Source organism: Bactrocera oleae, chromosome 3, assembly GCF_042242935.1.
Source record: "Bactrocera oleae isolate idBacOlea1 chromosome 3, idBacOlea1, whole genome shotgun sequence".
NCBI classification, from domain to species: Eukaryota; Metazoa; Arthropoda; class Insecta; order Diptera; family Tephritidae; genus Bactrocera; species Bactrocera oleae.
In genome coordinates, this window is record NC_091537.1 from 6606787 (window position 1) to 6625048 (window position 18262).

The 18262-nt window shown below is 34.8% G+C and overlaps 3 protein-coding genes across 4 annotated transcripts in view; 1 reads left to right on the top strand and 2 right to left on the bottom strand.

The window, feature by feature from the left end:
* The window catches only part of Nak (Numb-associated kinase), a 39762-nt gene extending 28140 nt beyond the window's left edge, over positions 1–11622 (bottom strand). Inside the window, exons 1-4 of the mRNA XM_014234997.3 lie at positions 10844–11622; positions 1393–1514; positions 1006–1139; positions 309–861 (exon numbers count right to left, since the gene is read on the bottom strand). Of these exons, the coding sequence (XP_014090472.2) occupies positions 309–861; positions 1006–1139; positions 1393–1514; positions 10844–10991 (957 nt within the window). The 5' untranslated portion in view covers positions 10992–11622. The remainder of the gene's footprint in view (positions 1–308; positions 862–1005; positions 1140–1392; positions 1515–10843) is intronic.
* A 771-nt stretch (positions 11623–12393) lies between these two features.
* Tango6 (transport and golgi organization 6) lies at positions 12394–18249 on the top strand. Of its 2 annotated transcripts, none has more exons than XM_070107367.1 (5): positions 12394–12560; positions 12622–14964; positions 15026–15177; positions 15248–15557; positions 18185–18249. In XM_070107367.1, exons 1-5 carry the CDS (start codon positions 12494–12496, stop codon positions 18247–18249), a joined length of 2937 nt encoding a protein of 978 aa, XP_069963468.1. In that variant the 5' UTR covers positions 12394–12493. The 2 variants fall into 2 exon arrangements, with proteins under 2 accessions (XP_069963468.1, XP_014090483.2); XM_014235008.3 differs by lacking the exon at positions 18185–18249 and adding an exon at positions 15666–16101 and having other exon boundaries at positions 12395–12560.
* L2HGDH (L-2-hydroxyglutarate dehydrogenase) lies at positions 15876–17595 on the bottom strand. Its single transcript, XM_070107368.1, has 4 exons — positions 17453–17595; positions 16803–17316; positions 16388–16737; positions 15876–16263 (listed from the first exon to the last, which is right to left on the bottom strand). The coding sequence occupies exons 1-4, from the start codon at positions 17566–17568 to the stop codon at positions 15876–15878; spliced, it is 1368 nt and encodes a 455-aa protein (XP_069963469.1). The 5' UTR covers positions 17569–17595.
* Positions 18250–18262: the final 13 nt, after the last annotated feature.

Sequence of the window (18262 nt, forward strand, 5' to 3'; positions counted from 1 at the left end):
ATAGTATACGTAATACTTAAAAATTTTTAATTCTCATTTTTTATTTATGTTTATTATAGGATTTGCAAAAAATCGGAATGGAAGTTATAATACCCTTCACGAATAAAAAAAAGTTTTCCATACAAGGACTTGAATTTTAACAATTAGTTTGTATGGAAGCTATATTCTATAGTGGTTCAATCTAAACAATTTGTTCGGAGATTGCGATTTTTTTTTTTAATCCTAGAATAATTTTTTCGCGGTGACGAATTAATTAAATTATTGAAACTATAAAAGAATCCCAAGTATCTTGTGTTGGGAAAACTTACGTGCAAATTTTGTACTGGATTCTCTTTGCCGGCCAATCGGAACACGACTTCGCACACTTGCCAAATATTCGGTCGCTTATCCATGTCGGGTTCGAGCATATATTTAATCAATTGATGCATGCCTTTTGAGTATTTGGAATTGTCTGGTATGGAGAATTGACCATTCTGTATTGCCAACGTACTTTCGCCGAAGGGCAAATTGAAAAAGCACAGTTTGTACAGCATACAACCGAGTGCCCAGATATCCGCTTTAGTTGTAATACTTTTACCAGAATAGAGATCGATCATTTCGGGCGCACGATACGATAATGTTGTATACTTTTGGATTTCCTCTTCAACCAAAGTGACGCCATGCTGTTGCGGATTCAAAACTTTCGCTGTGGCTGAGCCAAAATCGCAGAGTACAAAATTACCAGCATCATTCTGCAGTATATTCTCAACTTTCAAATCCCTATGGATAATTGGGGTTTGACAGTAGTGCAAGCGTGACACTGCCTCTGAAATATCACAGAATATGGTGAGAACTTCCTGTTCGTTAAAGCCAACCTGCAATCTGTAATGTATTTAAACGTAAATAATCTTAATTATTCCAGTGTAAATGTTTGTATATAAAATGTATAGCGTGTATGTATGAGTGTGTTGTGCTCGCATGCAGTCACTTATTTGATTAATTATGAATTAATTGCGTAGCACTCACCTTGCATTCATCATGGCCAGCATGTGCTGCTTGCAGTAGGGCATGAGCAACAGTACTTCACATACACCGTTACCGGTGTGCGTAATGTTCGAGTCTACGTAGCCTATAATATTCTTATGACCGCTTAGATTACTCTATGGAAAAGGCAGAAAACACACACAATATAGTGGAGCTTAACTGAAGAGCGATTCAAATAATTTAATATTTATTTAGTTATATGTTATAATGAGTGAATAATAAATATATATATTTCATTATTATTAATAATTTAATTAGCACGAAAGCATGAAATGTTAGCCGTGACAATGGCCTGCGCACCGTAGAGCAGAGTCGACAGCTAATACTCCAAATTTTGTGCGCTTGGTATGTGTGTAACTGTGCACTTACAGCGATCTGAATCTCCCTTTTGGCCACGTTCAAGTCGTGCTCGTTATTCACATACATACGCTTAAGCGCATATTTTGTATTGCCTGTGTTCGCTTTAGCGAGGAAGACCATGGCAAAACCACCTGCAAGGAAGCCAAATCATGGATGATTAAAAATATTCTGCTAATATATGTTATATGCATATTTATAGAAAGATATACACGAATGAATGCATGTACATATAATAAAACTAAAATATCTATAGAGTTTAGTGATAAAGCAACACTTCAAATGTATTTGCGATTCCAGACACATTTTAGGAAATTCTTTTTGTGCTTAATAAAGTGATTAATAATCTGCAGGTTAGACAAAGCTAATTATTTTCTATATTAAATAGAAAGGCAAAATGTAATTAATGCGCATTTTTTCCTCTTACGATTAGAGGCGTAATAATTACGGTATTTATGTACATGAATAATACTCGGTTAATTGTTGTTATTTGAAGTAGAACGTAGGCTTGTTTCATTTAGTTCTAATGCAGATTGGTCTAAGATTTTATTTACTTTTGAGTCGGCAGTTTCGTTGAGCAGACATGGTGTTACGGGAAGTACAAGAGGAATCTATAATAGTTCAATGCTCATGAAATTCCGGGGTGTTCACTGTCTTTGATCAACAAGGGATGAAATGAGCACAGCATGTTGTTTTTGTTTTTGTTTAGACACCATTTTTTCCGCAAAAAGTTTCTTAACGTAATATGAACAAGAAAAAACGTTCGGCTGCACCGAAGCTATAATACCCTTGACAAATACAAACGTTTTCATTCAGGAACTAGATTTTGATCGGTCAGTTTGTATGACAACCATACGCTATAGTGGATCGAACTAGAAAATTTCTGTAGCGAATGTACGCTTGCGTTGGGTAATACTTAATGCCAAATTTCGTGATGATATCTCGTCAAATACAAAAGTTTTCCATACAAGAGCTTGATTTTGATAGTTCAGTTTGTATGGCAGCTATATACTCAAACAGGGCACACTTCCCAAGACGCATTGGAAGTACATTTCAGCCCCAATGTAGTTTTTTTGTTTGTTGGGAATAGCTTTCCTGAAATACTACCGCAGGCATCTTGCGTTTAGTAATCTTCTCAAATTCCCTTTTCAACAGCAAATCAAAATCCCTTGAATCATGAAAGAAAAATATTTTGCGTTCGACAAAAGTAATATTTTACAAATCTTCCACAAACATTTACTGAATGTAATATTGGGTTAGGTAGGCTCAAATGCGATAAAAGTTCGGAGCGCTCAACTTTGAATGGTTGATTGAGCTTTCGCTTTCTTACTCCACTAGCCAACGTACAGAGATTCGGGGTATTCGGATTTTTTAAACATTTACATCATAATTACATTCTCTCATACTCAATTTCAGACATAACTGAGATTTTGTAGCTAACGTGCATGATTGTGTTTCTTAAGTAAGCCTTTCAAAGTATAAGACCTTGCAGTCTGTATTGCATAAGGACGCCAAAAAAAAAACGTTAGATTCAGCCTAAAGCAGTACAAAAGTCTTCGACCGAAAATACGAATTCTGCATGCTTTTGAAAACCGCTTCTGGCTTAAAGTGCTTGCTTGCTTTTGTTATCCGCCATTCTCTTAGTTTATATATAACTCACTTATATGTACTACTACAAACGGAACCGTTTTGTTATTAAGGGCCTAGAAACGGTGATGCTGAACTTACACCTCTCGGACTTAAAACATAAGTGCACTTTCTACTCTCGTTTCATCTGCATACGCATAAGTAATGCAATTAAATTGCAATTCAATTGAAAAATGTACTGTTCGTCAATGTTGCGGTACGTAATAACCATACTATATGACTAAGTATGGTACCACTTGGCCACTTTGAACAAAACGTACTAATGACAAAGTCTTACTCATTCCATACTCTGCACTGAAACACATTTACCATATATGAAGATACTCGCCTTTATAAATGTACTTCGATACATACATGTGCATTCCTAATATTATATATACATACATATGTATAGATGTAAATATGAAGGTCTATATGTACCTTGGTGCCATAAAGTTACTATTTACACGGCAAAGTATTTACGTTTTTGTGTCAAAAGCGAAGTAATCGATATTTGTGGCATGCTACAGCCGGCAAATAATTCCTACACACACAAACAAATGCACTTCGTGAGTGGGAGCATTTAAAATGCTTGGGTAGGAGAGGATTTATAGACTTAAAGAAGAGGAAAAATACTTTTGAGAATCCAAATAGATGCATTGGGTACTGAATTTGTGTGTGGTGAAGCCAGTTCGGCGTATTGAAGTATTAAAGAACAATATTTTAAGCGAATAAGGGCAGGAGTAGTAAGTAAGTAAGTGATGTGTATGAATTTTGTAAAAAAATTTTACTTAATATAGAACAAAATAAAATCTGTTAATCTGTACGGTTCTATGTAAATTATAAATCAACTGAACAAATTTGACCCGGACTGATCCATTTAAACTGGACGTGGGTGGAGACCGAATCGATAAAAATTTGTTCACCACATTGGTACAACCTTTTTTTTATGTTCGTGTGAATATTGATCACCACATGTAAATTAGTATGTGTTTGGCAGCTGTTTGTTTAGGACACGAAAAGTTTGTTTAGGAATTTTTACCATGGAAAAACACTAAAGAGTTTTCTCGAAGTTTGGCTGTTCTAATGGAATTACGGGTTCGGAAACGTTGAAAAAGTTGCAGAAGTGTTTGGGGAGTTTACTTTATTATGCACACCAGAATTTGAGGGGCACATAGCCTTCAGTGAAGGTCGCGAAGTCATTGAAAACTTGCCAAATGCGAGTCATTTATTCACCTCTGTTAATGACAATAACATCGAAAAGTTAAAAAAAAACATTAATTAAAAATCGTCGTGTAGATATCAGAGAGATAGCAGAGCATCTCAACATCTCTTATAGATCGACTCAACACATTTCGGTTAATGTTTTGGACATGAAGTGTCAATGCTAGACTCGTACCAAAAGGTCTGAATGCGTCGTCACATTCTAGCATGATTATGATTGACTTTTTGGCCAAGCTCAAAATGTGCGTCCTCGCTTAACCACCGTATTCGCCAAATTTGGGTCTCTGGGACCTTATTCTATTTTCGAAGCTTAAAAAGTCCGCTTCGGGACACTCCACTTCAATAATTTACTACAAGACTATTAGCTTTGCAATTTAAAATGATTTTTTTCATTGAGTTGTGAAATTCAAACGAAAAAAAAACAAATTTGCCTTAAAATAGTCAAACTTTAACCGTTAATATCGGACGAAAAAATCATAATATCCTAAAAAGTTCAGAAAAAGACATTTTTTTCAAGTGGTTGGAAGCGAGATATGAATTTTTCTATCTGATAATAAGAAAAAATATATAGAAAACTGTAAGGGGGCGGACCTTACCTTTACAATTAAGAGCTCATACTTGGAGAGACTTTCTTAGAGGTGTTTATTAACCAATTTTTAGAGTAACATGCGAAAAAAAAATTCTTCTTTTTTTTTGACACACCCTAATATACCTACATATGGTATATACATACATATTTAGTTTATTTGACTCTGTCTCTAAAGACACGATATACAATACATCGTTTGATTCGAATGAAATATTAATTTGCGGTTAATGAGAAGATAAGCATATTGGCGGATTTTCCATTTTACAACTTCATTGAAAAATATGTATGCATGTACAAACATACATATGTATGTCTATTTTTAAGCATTTCGATTAAGTCGCTATAAATAATTTTTACCGCAAAGCTCTCAGTATTATATCTTTGTAATAAAATGTATATTTTTAGAAAATATTCTTGAAATCTCTAGAAAAGAGTTTGTATGGTGTACAGACAATAACTTTTTTTGGTACATTTCAATTTTATTATATAATATTTAAAGTTGTTTCCTTCGACTGCGACAAACTGAAAATGAATTTTTTAACTTTGCAATAAAGTTGTTATAGTACGACGTTTATTTTACTTCCAAATAGGCCTCCATCTCGACTTTTTACTCTTCATTGTAGCTAAATTTCTTTGCAGTGAGCATTCTCTTAAGATCTGCGAACAATTGCGGCAATTGCGTCGGTGCATTATCTTGACTAAATATCACTTTCTTTTCTTTCAAAAGAGATATTTTTTTTGCCATTTATCCCTTCCAATTACAGTAACACTATATAAGCGCTATATATAATTTTTTCACAAGTCAAAATAGTCGCATTCCAAAATATAGACATCATAAGTATCAATACATTTTCGTAGTCGTACATTTCTATTACATAATCTTTCGCCTTCCAAATTCGTGGGTCGGAATGAAGGAACTTTTTTTCGAACAAGTGTGTAAAGAAAGACTAATTTCCATAGAGATATGATAAGAAATGAATATGACTGATAACTGATGGGCATTATAAAAACTCCAAAACTGAAATGTAAACATTACAAAATAGAGAGAGCTGGCTTACAACTGTTCGGCGAGAGATAAGAACTCTATGGATTAAAGGCAAAACTGTTGATTTGTATTATATATTTTCCAGGTGTGGCGAGTCATTAGCATTTTTAACGACAGACACCTCAGCGTTGTTCACAAATAAACAAAAATTACGCGAAATGCAAAACAGCGCTGTTAGAATATGAATATGAATAACAACAATTATGTATTAGACTGGTGTAGCTGGCTGTTAGGGGACAAGGGCGAGGATAAAAACTGTGCGACGAAATCTGCTTATCAAAAGTTTTTGTTTGTTGCTCATTGGTTTTTCGACAACTAATGAACATTGCGGGGATGTGGTTTTTACAACAACAACAAAAAAAGAAAAAAAAACTTAACAATTTGCTTTAGAATATCGCACAAATTGCAACAACAAAAATGCATACACAACAAACAAGTGTTCCACAGTGTGGATAAGGGTGTCGCAGCAGCTGATGATAATGTTGATATGCAAAATAGCAACCGCACCAGCAACAACAAACACAAGTGATAAGTAACAACAGCGTAGTAAACGTGAAAGCGCCAAATACAATTGTATCACTTGCTCCGGTGACTCGCTAACTGGTGTGTGCATGTATGTATGTGCATATATGGCATGCACGTGTATATATTTTTAATACATTTTAAGTATTCAAAGGGGAGATTTCAGATTTTAGATCTGTATATATACACACATGTATGTACTTATGTATAACTAAATATAAGTTTGTATGTATGTACTTGCATTTCTCCGTTACTGTAGCTTTAAAACGGTGTTTGTATTTATTTGTAATCATGTAGGTAATAATATGTAACGCTAAGCGAACGTTATTCCAAGGTCAAAACGTTTACGCAGTGTGGGGCAATCAACGTTTAGCGGTCAAAATATATAATATGTATGTTTGTATGTATGTATGTATCTGCACAAATATTTAACTTCAATGTGCACATAATTGAGGTAATAGTTAAAATTGAATCGACAACTCGCCTTTAAGCGAGCTTATTACAAGCAAACTAAAACACACGGAAATTGAGCTTTTATACATTTTTTAGTATACCCTACCCTGTATATCACAATATAGAGTGTGGTCTAATTAATATACATACATATGTATGTAAAATTATGACACTCAAATTACGAAAGTAGATATAAGATGTAGGCAATGTATGTACATATGTATATTTAACTTTATGCAATATTCCAAGACTTAGTATAGCTCTCTTAGATTCGTCCTAACTTTTATCGACTCTTTTGGTCAGGCTAATAAGGAAAAAAGAGAAAACGTTAACTTCGTCTGCATCGAAGCTGTAATACCCTTCACAGGTTCATTTCTTATAGCATAAAAGGGTATATAAAGTAGATTTTGATCTCTCCATTTATATGACAGTTATATGCTATAACAATCCGATCTAAAAAAAAATCTGTGACAAATTTCATTAAGATATCTTGTCAAATAAAAAAGTTTTCTATACAAGGAGTTATTTTTGATCGATCAGTTTGTATGACAACTCTATATAGCATATAGTAGTAGTATATAATATCGACGATTCCGACCAATGAACAGCTTCTTGTGCAGAAAAGGACGTGTGCAAAATTTCCGAAGCATATCTCAAAAACTGAGGCGGACTAGTTAGCAAATATACAGACAGACCGGTTGACATAGCTAAATCGACTCAGCTCGTTACGGTGATCATTTATATTGTATATACTTTACAGGCTCTCCGCCATTTTCTTTTGGGTGTTACAAACTAGGTGGCAAACTCGAGATATACCCTGTTTATGGTATAAAAAGTTCTCTGTCTAGATAACAAATGGTGTGTTGAATATACATTCGAATTGGAAAGAAATGAGTGTACAGACAGTAAGAATTGAGTGTAGCAAATCGAAAGTAGATAGATAAGTCTAAGCTGCTTCGTTATACACGTTCAGATGACAGTCGTGTCTACGAAACAAACACAGACTCAAATTTATATCCAGTTTTCAATTCAACTCAGCAGCGTTTTTCAATACTAATTTTACGATGCTTTAAAATAAATAAATAGTGTTAAGTTTCTAACATAAAGTGCTTGACTGTAAAAATTTAGTGTAATAGCTTTTGTAGCCATAATATGCAAATATATATACCATTAATAGCTATTAAAGAAGCAATAACTTTTGCAAGGAAAGCGTGAAAAACAAATGCGTTCTAGGAAAATGTAGCCAGGTTTATAGATGTCGAAGGTTAGCTAAGCAGTTAAGAAAATTTGGAGTGAATTCAAATTTGCATACACTTGCTCACAAGCAATTGCAGCAATTGAAAGCAAACGAAATGCCAAATAAGAAATGCAAAAAACACCGAAAACCAACTGTATACTTATGCATAAATAAATTTATGGATTCAAATAAACTTACATACAAATGTACATAGAAATGGGTATGAGCATTGCGAAAAATGAGTGCACAAAAGAGATCTGAGCAAGTTGCCTCAATAAGTTTAGTGAAATAAAAAATGTTGAAGAAACTCAAACTTTGTAGCTTTGCCGCTGTGCTACGACTGAGAGACAATCGTTAGACTGTCAATTAGCTGTATATATTGCGCGTTCTTTTAGTCCAGTACAAATCAATTTTGTCGTACAAAATGTTGTATTAGCTCAATTAATGTATGTTTATACATATTTATATGTATGTTATTCTTTTTGCATTTCGGAGTAATTGTGCCAGCCATGAATCACATCACTGCCTTTGACTTGTATTCTTTATATATGAAAGTAAACGAGACAAAATTTTGGTCCTACTATGAGATCGAAAGCTGCTTGTATTTTTATTTTTTTTTTATTTTTGGTTTTCTGAAAACATGATTAGGTAGCTAAATTATATCCGAATATAATCCTGAAAGAATTGAAGAATTGAGGTTATCAAAAATTGCCTTCAATTTAAGGTTATATTTTATTTACTATGAAGAGAATGGTATGCATTAATTTCGCCAAATACTTCTTAGTTAGCTATATTTGACTAAGTTTTATGGCTGCAGTAGTTTAATACACCTTGTCGTATGCACCTGTCGATAGATGTGTGGGATGATAATAATACAGTTCTAGCTAACACCAATAATAATATATTTTTTGGGAGCGATATTTATTCTTGTGGTAACTGCCAATCTAACAGTCCTCTTCGAAAGCTCTACGTGTCAAGAGATTCGCGACGTGAGTGAATCACATTTACTGCTATATATACAGTTAGAAAACAAAGTCATATGCTTTATATATAGATGTACTTATGACAAATAATTTTAGTATGAAATACACAAGCTGGGTTATCATTTACAAACCAATGAAGATTAAAATTTCAAACAAACTTCAATTTATTTTACATACTTACATACATAGATATCTACATTGATAGATATTAGCAATTTATTCAAATCCCCGTACTTATTTCATGCTAATCTAGTTATTAACGATTAACAGTGTGTTGTCTGACACTGAATTTGACTATACATACATATCGTAGTTGCTTTTAGGCAAAAGAGTCGAACATTTTTTGCTTTTTGAATCACTACGTGCCACATATGAAAGCAAACAATTATAATAGGTGCTACCAAAGCACAGTGCAATATTTCTTATACAATTTTAGTAGAAATTAAATGAATTTTATGCACATTGTCGAACGTGCTTGAGATACCGTGTGAGATAAGAAATTATTTATGGAACATATTAAGATTTTTTGTGTCATCCGATAAACATACACTAACTGCTAGTAATTCTGAAGCGAACGCGCATTTTCAAGATCTCTGTTTAAGTTTGTTTTTAGTAAGAATATATATATGTATATATATATATATATATACATACGTATATTCTAACTTATACGTATATTCTAACTTTCTTATTCGCTAATTTACAAAAACCATCTGCATTAAATATGTTCCGGTAGCATAGATTCTATTGCATGACGAAGTAGTGGTAATTAAAGTAAATATTTATGAAAGCGCATAAAGCATTTCCTAATTTTGGGCTTTGCTGTCTTGACTGAATTTTAAATTATTCGCATAACTCCATTTGTGCTTTATATCTTATAGAAGCCTCTTGGCGTGCATATTGTATAACACTTTGTCGACAGGGGTACCGCAATTTGCTATGCAGTTAGCTGCATTGTATGAGAATATTGCATTTACAAATATAGTTTCAAACATGAGTGAGTTTATATACAAACACACATACAAGGTTTGTATGCTTTGCATATTCCTTGAGTAGTTTTTGAACTTTACCGCATTTATTCATAGGAAAGCTAGTGACCGTGTCAATGTAGTGTTTCCACTACACCAACAACTATGACAGAAATATGTCTAGGTCACCAGTGAATTTGAAGGTAAAATGAAAGGAAGCGTTGGGAAATGGTTTTGACGACAAAGTTAAATAGTTTAGTTATTGATTGTTAAATTTTATTTCATTTAAATAGCTGAATGTTGAAATCGACATAAATACATACAAACAATTATATTGTATTGTTAATATTAATTATTTACATACATACAAAAGTGTGTTAAATACCTTTTTAATCTTCGATTGTGAGGCTATCGTTACAATATTATGCTACAAATATTTCACGCAATCTCAAATCAAAGATATCAACATTATCTTATCATTCTCTGCTGTTCCACTTACAGTCGGTATACCATTTATGTGTCTCTATAATTTCACTTAATCTCCATAATTCAAATGTTTCTCTAACAAATCAGCACTGTTGGTTTACTCGAGTGGAAATGTCACAGATAAGAACATACATAAGTGAATTCATTGTGTGCACGTAACAGAGTGTAGGCAAGTGACCCTAATGTACACATTCCATACAATAAAGGCCAACATCACCTGTTTTCTTACCAACACAAAAGGTATAAATTACAGAAGTTTCACCACTTAACTTTATTGAATTCTTAAGGAAATAATATAAGTACAAACATTAAAATCAATTGCCAACTCACCTTCAGCGAGCACATCTTCCACGGTCACACTTACACGTCCCACTGTAAATACTTTACCAACAAAACTGTTAGTCTCCTTCGATGTGGAGTGATTGTGCGAGTTATCCAATTTTTCATTTTTATCGAATTTTGAAAAGATCTTCTTCATGTTGATGACAATTGGTTGACCACACTAAGGTAGTGGAACTGTCAACCACAAATATGGAAATTTGCGGATGCTGCACAGTAGTTATAGTAATAAATTACACGTTGATAATGGGTTGTCTTGCTATTGCAAAATGAATTGCGCATCCACCCGAAGTGGGTAACGAGTCATGCGTTACGGCGACGGTGGTGGCAGCGTTAACTGGCTATGATGACGAAACGCCCACAAGTTGTGAATGCACCGCTTCTTTCCGGCGACAGCCTGACGAATCTAGTATATTAGAATGCACTGAAATATTTTTACTTCGGTTCCACTATATTATTGACACTTTTTCAAAGTCACTACTTAATCCAACAGCTGCTTTGCTTTCGCCAATTTTAATGGCAGAAAAGAAAGTTTTCTTTTTTTGCGTTTTACTTCGTTTTTTCTTTGTACTTTTTCAACTACTAAAATATTTTTTGTCTAATTTCTTCAAGATCTTTTTATTAACCCTACAAAACAATATGCACTTCCTAGCCGAATTTGATGTTTAATGTTTCAAATTGTTAAGACTTCGCTGGCAATGTTTCAAAAGAAAATCGCAATAATCGAATATTTTCACCTGCCAGCTATCGCGAACAAATCACAAATTTTGCTAGCTGACATTGACAGTTCTAATCCGTCTGTCAATCTGCTAGTTTGCTTTGATCATGTTTCTTACTATCCTGCAGGGTTGCACATAAAATGTTGAGACTAAAATCAATATTTAATTCACATAAATTTGCGGTCTGGCAACTCTATGTTATCATTTCAATTAAGAAAAACAAGAAGCAAAACAAAACAGAAGTAAAAAAAATTATTTTGTTAACTTTGTCTGCTTTTTACTTTATTTTGCATATGACACAGAACTAATATTTATGCGAAATTTTTTCACATATTTTATTATCACCAATAAATTTTCATTTTTAAATAACTTTCATCAAATGCATAAACATTTCATCATAACTAACACCATTTCGCGAAAAATTGTGTCATTGAGATATTGTATTGTTATACTACAACATTTATATTGCAATTGTTTGTTTGGTTTTCGCAAATGTATTGAAAAATAAATAGTAAATTATCATAAACTTATATTAAAAATAAACAAATATTAACATCGAAATGTATACAAGTCTTATCGTTCGTTCTTAACACATTCTAATTTGGTTACTCTGAAATTCCTCTAAATTTACATTTTACTAACCTGAAATAAAAACCAAAATTACTGTAGAAAATAAAAAAAATTTAAATATTTAGATATTTTTTTTGGCTTCTGCGAAATTGTTAAAATATACATCTACAAATGATGACTATGAATTAAACCTATTTAATATAGTACAATTAGCATTTTTTATTGTGTGGCCATTACAGTTGTAATGATATTCGATTTAGCGACTTAGCAACCCTAAGCCAAATAGTAAACAAAATCCTCGTGTTGTTGGAAATAACTTGTTCTTCTATTTGCCGTAAAAGTAAATAATAACATGGAAAGCTTTAATGTTGCAAAATATTTGCTAGTTTTAGAAAGTTTGAAATTTGGTGAAGATGAAGGTAATTAAATCATTGATATCATTTAAATAACTTAGACTAAAAACATCCTAACATTATGTAGGCTGTGATGATAAATCGAAAAAGATTGAAGCCTCTAACGATAAGCACCGTTTGAAACACAACATAGCAATTTTGCAGAAGTTTATGCCAGAAAATACAAATGCTTTAATTGAGAAGACAGTGAGTACACTTAACACTTTATGGTTAGAATCTGAGCTGCACTTACATTGTATTAGTGTTGCTGAGGAGGATGAAGAGCTAATCTATGTTGTTTATATGCAACGAATGTTGTTGGAAATAGTAAATAATGTTAATTTTAATAGTGAGGCCAAAGAAGATCTTATATCGACTCGCCATATCAGCCGCTGTATTGAAGCAGTGCAAGATTTGACCAAATATGCGTTACATAGGCAGCTGCATGCCACATTCTATGAAATAAGCGTATTTACAAAAGAACGCGCGACACACGGTGCTCATTGTAATTTCCCACTATTGTTATTGTCTATAGAAATAGTTGAGCGTTTAATAAAAATTAAACAACTTCATATGGCCAACGCGATGGAAATAGTTATGCGTGATTATATTGCGGCTATATTCAGTCTACGTTTAGCAAGTGCGACGCAAGAATTCTATCTACAGGAAGAAACTTTAAAGACATTGCAAAATAAAATTAATTACATTTGGTTGTATGTGAGTAAGCTAGAATTTTTAAGAAATATTATGCTACTGAAGGGTTTACGTCGTGCACCAGGTGACTTGCAGAAGCAATTGCATCACGAACTAATACAGAAATTACTCTCTAAAGATGGATTTGCAACATTAGTAGCTACACTGCATACAGCGCAGTCTACAAACGCTAGTGGCGCCAGCACGAATAGAGCGATGCTAAGTGATAAACAAGTTTTCGAGATTATCGCCAACATAGTCGCTTTTCGTGGGCACACACCACGCGCACAAAACACTCTGATAAGACAAGTATTCTCATTTCTTAATACTTGTTTACTAAATGAAAATGCAATGATAGACTGTATGGGTGCCGGGCTGTTATCACTGCGACGACTTTATGATTTAAATGAGCTAAACAAGTTGCAGATAAGTGATATAATTGCAAACAACTTTTCTAAATTTAGTCAACCAGCGGAAGTGCTAAGCGGTCTAATAGTGATGGAACATAAAGAGCTTTCACTGCTTATTGCCTTAATATATCAGCTCTTCTGCAGTTCGACTGTAGAGTGTTTACCTACTGAACTACTGATTCCTTATCTACCACTATTACTGCAAATGTACCATCATATGCCCGATGGATTTTTACAAAAGAAGCAACTAGCAAGTATTGTAACGCGCTGCCTACACAATTGTACGTGCGATGAACTGCAACAAATCGTTGTAAAGTTGTATAAGCAAACGTTCGATGATAATTGGCAGCAGCTGCATACGCGCGTAATCATCTATCCCAATGTAGAACAAACGCAACTTACAGTGAAAATTGCCAGCATCGAAACGAAACAAGATTTCAGTCCCTCTTTGGCAGTGCCCGAGCTTTTAATGAACAGCAATCACAACATACTCACCTACAGTGTATTTATGATTCTTTTGCATGAAATGTCGAATATTTTGGATGACGATGCAAACAGTCAGCACGAAGCACAAATTGAGTTGCTGCAAACCGAGGATGAATTGATTACTTTCTTAAATTCCAAATACCCGGTCAAAGTAGAGATTTTACTCTCTCTAAACACGTTGATCTCACACCAGCCACTTAAATCGCAAATCTTTGAAAATGTCACAGATTTTTTACGTTTTTTACGCACTCTCCTGCAAAAACGTCTGAACACACATAATATGGCTAGTGATAGTGGTGAACAAACCGAATCTATGGATCAAACTTTACTCATTCTGTTGACATTAACACAGGAGTTACTCGAACAAAGCCAAATGCCGGAAGCATATCGTGACCTTATACCCGCGCTACAAAAACTACAAATCCAAACGCCCAATCAGCTAATTAAAGCACGCATTAAATGCCTAGTCACACTACTGAATGGTGAATTCAAGGCAAGTGCTGCACAGGAAACGAGTGCTTTTAATTCAGCGCGTGCACTTGTCGAATCCACGGAGTCACACTTGCAGGTCTACGGCATACAAATGTTGCTCGAATTGTTGCGTCAACGCGATAGTGTAACGCTCGCCAATACACACTTGCTAATTGCTTTGGCGCTGAGCACGCTTAAAAATCGGGAATCATACACGTTTCTAAATTGTGTACGCTTGTTTGTGGGTTTAGTGCATGTTATGGAAACCGAAGTGTTGGAAACGTTAGCCGATGAATATCTCAACGAACAGACGACAATCGATTATCGCTTGGTAGTGGGCGAGGCTATGCTTAAGGTTGCACAGGAGTTGGGTGAGTCTGAAAAAAAGCCAGTCTACTAATATAATATGAAATAAACGACTTTATCTTGCAGGTCCACTTTGCTATAAATACAAGGAAACATTGCTGAACTGTTTTATGCATGGCGCGCGCAGTCCCCTGAATGAGTTTCGTATGTCTTCATTTTCCAATCTTGCTCAAATTGCACGTACACTTTGCTATCAAGTACAACTTTTTTTTCAAGAGGTGATAGAGAGAGAGACATAATGAGATATACCATTGCGTACAACATTTAATAAATGTTTTCTTATTGCAGCTGCTCAACCTTATCGATTGTGAGCTCAGCACAGGCAAATATCTGCCTGCCAAGCGTGCTGCTACTTTGGTGCTAAGCGAACTTTTGGCGGGCATCGAAAATTTGTTGGACTTTGAGGAGTTGTTGCTGCCAATTTATCGTGTGCTCAAAACAATTGAAGCCGATGAAAACGCAGATGTGAAAATGCGTCAACACGCGGCAAATGGTTTGACAACTTTGGCTGCAAAATGTAAGAAGTTTTTGTTTCCATCAGCGCAAATGCAAAAGGAGATACGCATATTTGGCATAAATGAGCCGGAAACAAAAAGTGGTAATGCAAAAAGACATATTTTGGAATTAAACTAGTATTTTTTCTCTTAGTTAGTTTTGTTGTTATTTTATATTAATTTATTGTATTTGTCTTTTCGTTTGCTTTTAGCAAACAAAAATATATTCTGCATAACAAACAGAAACCTTTTTAAATGCGCCGCAATTCACTAATTACTATTATACACAAATCGTATATGGACAGAGATTTAAGCCACCGTTATTACAAGTGCAAAAAATTGATAAAAATATTTAGTCCATTGATAAAAATGTGATTTACACTAGCATACGCTGCTGCAGAACCTTCGTCAACACCATTGACTTAGCATTTTATATCGAATTCCTTTTCAAGCTTATCGGCAATCATTTTGGCAATAGCCAAACTGCTGGTCGCACCCGGTGATGGTGCATTACGGCAATGCAGCACCTGTTTAGCCAACGCACTTTCGCCCTCTCCCTTGTCGAATACGAAATCATCCACCAAGCTGCCATAGCTATCCATGGCCTGAGCACGTACACCAGCTGGACCATTGCTTATGTCGAATTCATTAATTTCTGGTATGTACTTTTGCAGTTCCTTAGTTTGTAATCTAATGAACAATGATTTCGTCATTTCGCTTAAACCGAATTTCAAATGTCTGCTAGCCATTTTCAAGAAACCAGGATGACGCACAGCATCGAATAATTCCAGCAAGTTTATATCACCCCAACTAAAAATAAAAAAAATAAAAAAAACGAAAATAAACATAACACAAACAGTGGTAAGATTATTAATGCGAAATTGATTAACGCTTGCATAACCGCAATTAATATTAGTCACTTTTAAGCACTTACGTGTAGCCTTCACGCTTGAAGGCCAACACAGCATTCGGTCCCAGCCAAACTGAGCCGTCCATGCGTGGTGTGAAATGCACGCCCAAGAATGGCAGATTCGGATCGGGTACAGGATAAATATTCCCACGCACCATGTGTTGTTTCTCCTTCGAGAGCAGAAGGTACTCACCGCGGAAGGGTATAATACGTGGATCGCGTGGACAGCCTGTCATTTCAGCTAACTTGTCCGATTGCAGGCCGCCACAGGTTAGCACATAACGTGTACGCACTTGTTGGTAACCGCGCGCGCCACGTATTGTTACCGGGTATTTGCTAGCATCTCCATCGGTGGTTTCTAAGAATTTCGACACCTGCGAAATAATAGTAAATTTACATATTTTACCTGTGTTATTTGCATAAATTAGCGTATACTTACTTTGAAATTGAGGTGCACATCACCGCCAGCCTGTTTGAAATCTTGCGCATAGTATTCTGTGACTAGACCCCAGTCGACTATGCCAGTATGCGGACTGTGTATAGCTTTAACGCCTTCACAATATGGTTCAAAATCTTTTATTTCCTTGCCATCAATCAATTTCAGATCGGGACATAAATTCTTTTGACCACGCACATACAAGTCCATCAAACGTTCTACCTCATCTTCACTTGTGGCCACAATCAGTTTGCCCACTTTTTTGTATGGTATCTTCTTTTTGTTTAAGAAGTCGTATGCCAAGTGCATACCCTCCACACATAATTTGGCTTTCAGTGAACCGGGTTTGTAGTAAATACCAGCATGTATAACGCCAGAATTATGTCCACTCTGATGCACGGCTAATTTATGTTCTTTCTCTAGTAGACCAACACGTAAATGGGGATGTCGTAACAATATTTCGCGCGCTGACGCGACACCTACAATACCACCGCCCACAACAACCAAATCATAGTCACTTTAAAAGACACATCAAAATATACGTAAATATATCAATTGAATAATCACAAACAGAAATAATGCACATAGTATATGCATATTGTAAGTACGCTTATGTGTTCACATTTGTACATATGTATTTGTTATATACTTACTAGCTTTGAGTGCTCCTCAAGCGGCGCTGTCCCGCCGTCGCTAGAGTCGGAGTTGGGCTTGTCAGCTTTTGCCCCAAAACTATCGTACCCCTAATGCTTTTTATTAGTTGTGCCATACTTGCTGTTAAATATCACTTTCTCTCCTATTCAAAACGGTTCCTTTTGAAGTTCACGTAACACACCGCTACCTGAGTTGACCTTGTTGTCCTTCTCTTTTTATCTATATGATATACAAAATACTTTTACTTTGTAGGAATATGCTCCGCTGTTCTCGGGGGGAAGAGGCGATGTCGCGTTAATTATTGCTGTTGGCGCGTGAGCTTTCCGCGAGAATAGAAAATTGACTGAAAGTAAGTCACTTACCCGTGCTGGTAAACCGCACACCGAAATCTGTATCTAATACGTTAGAAAAATTAAAATCTTATTGGAAGTGTATGTATGTTTGTATGTGTGTACGCAATTCCAAGATATTTTTAATGATAACACGCGTAATGATATTTGCAAATCAGCTGTTCTACCAACACAGCTGTAAACAATGCCAGATCATGTATAAATATTATAAGTAATCGATATGAGCGATTAATCAAATTAAAATATATCGATTATTCGTAAAAAGTTGTGGTCCTTAGAATTATTTATTTAAAAAAAGTAACATATTTGGTTTTCTTTAAGCTAATTGTGTTAAATTAGAACTACAAATGCTGATGATTTACGAATTTTTCTATACTGTAGAAATCGCCAGTTACAAAAAAAAAATCGATTACTACATATTTTGTTGCCGACCATGCCATCGCTAGTTACCAAACATTA

What these genes read in the sequence shown, in the direction of transcription:
- Tango6 (XM_070107367.1), top strand. Translation starts at nt 12,494, where the DNA reads ATGGAAAGCTTTAATGTTGCAAAATATTTGCTAGTTTTAGAAAGTTTG. An exon ending in GAAATTTGGTGAAGATGAAG is followed by an intron (nt 12,561 to 12,621) that starts GTAATTAAATCA and finishes AACATTATGTAG; the next exon opens with GCTGTGATGATAAATCGAAA. An exon ending in TAAGGTTGCACAGGAGTTGG is followed by an intron (nt 14,965 to 15,025) that starts GTGAGTCTGAAA and finishes TTTATCTTGCAG; the next exon opens with GTCCACTTTGCTATAAATAC.
- L2HGDH (XM_070107368.1), bottom strand. Translation starts at nt 17,568, where the DNA reads ATGGCACAACTAATAAAAAGCATTAGGGGTACGATAGTTTTGGGGCAA. An exon ending in TTGAGGAGCACTCAAAGCTA is followed by an intron (nt 17,317 to 17,452) that starts GTAAGTATATAA and finishes TGTCTTTTAAAG; the next exon opens with TGACTATGATTTGGTTGTTG. An exon ending in TTCAAGCGTGAAGGCTACAC is followed by an intron (nt 16,264 to 16,387) that starts GTAAGTGCTTAA and finishes TTTTATTTTTAG; the next exon opens with TTGGGGTGATATAAACTTGC.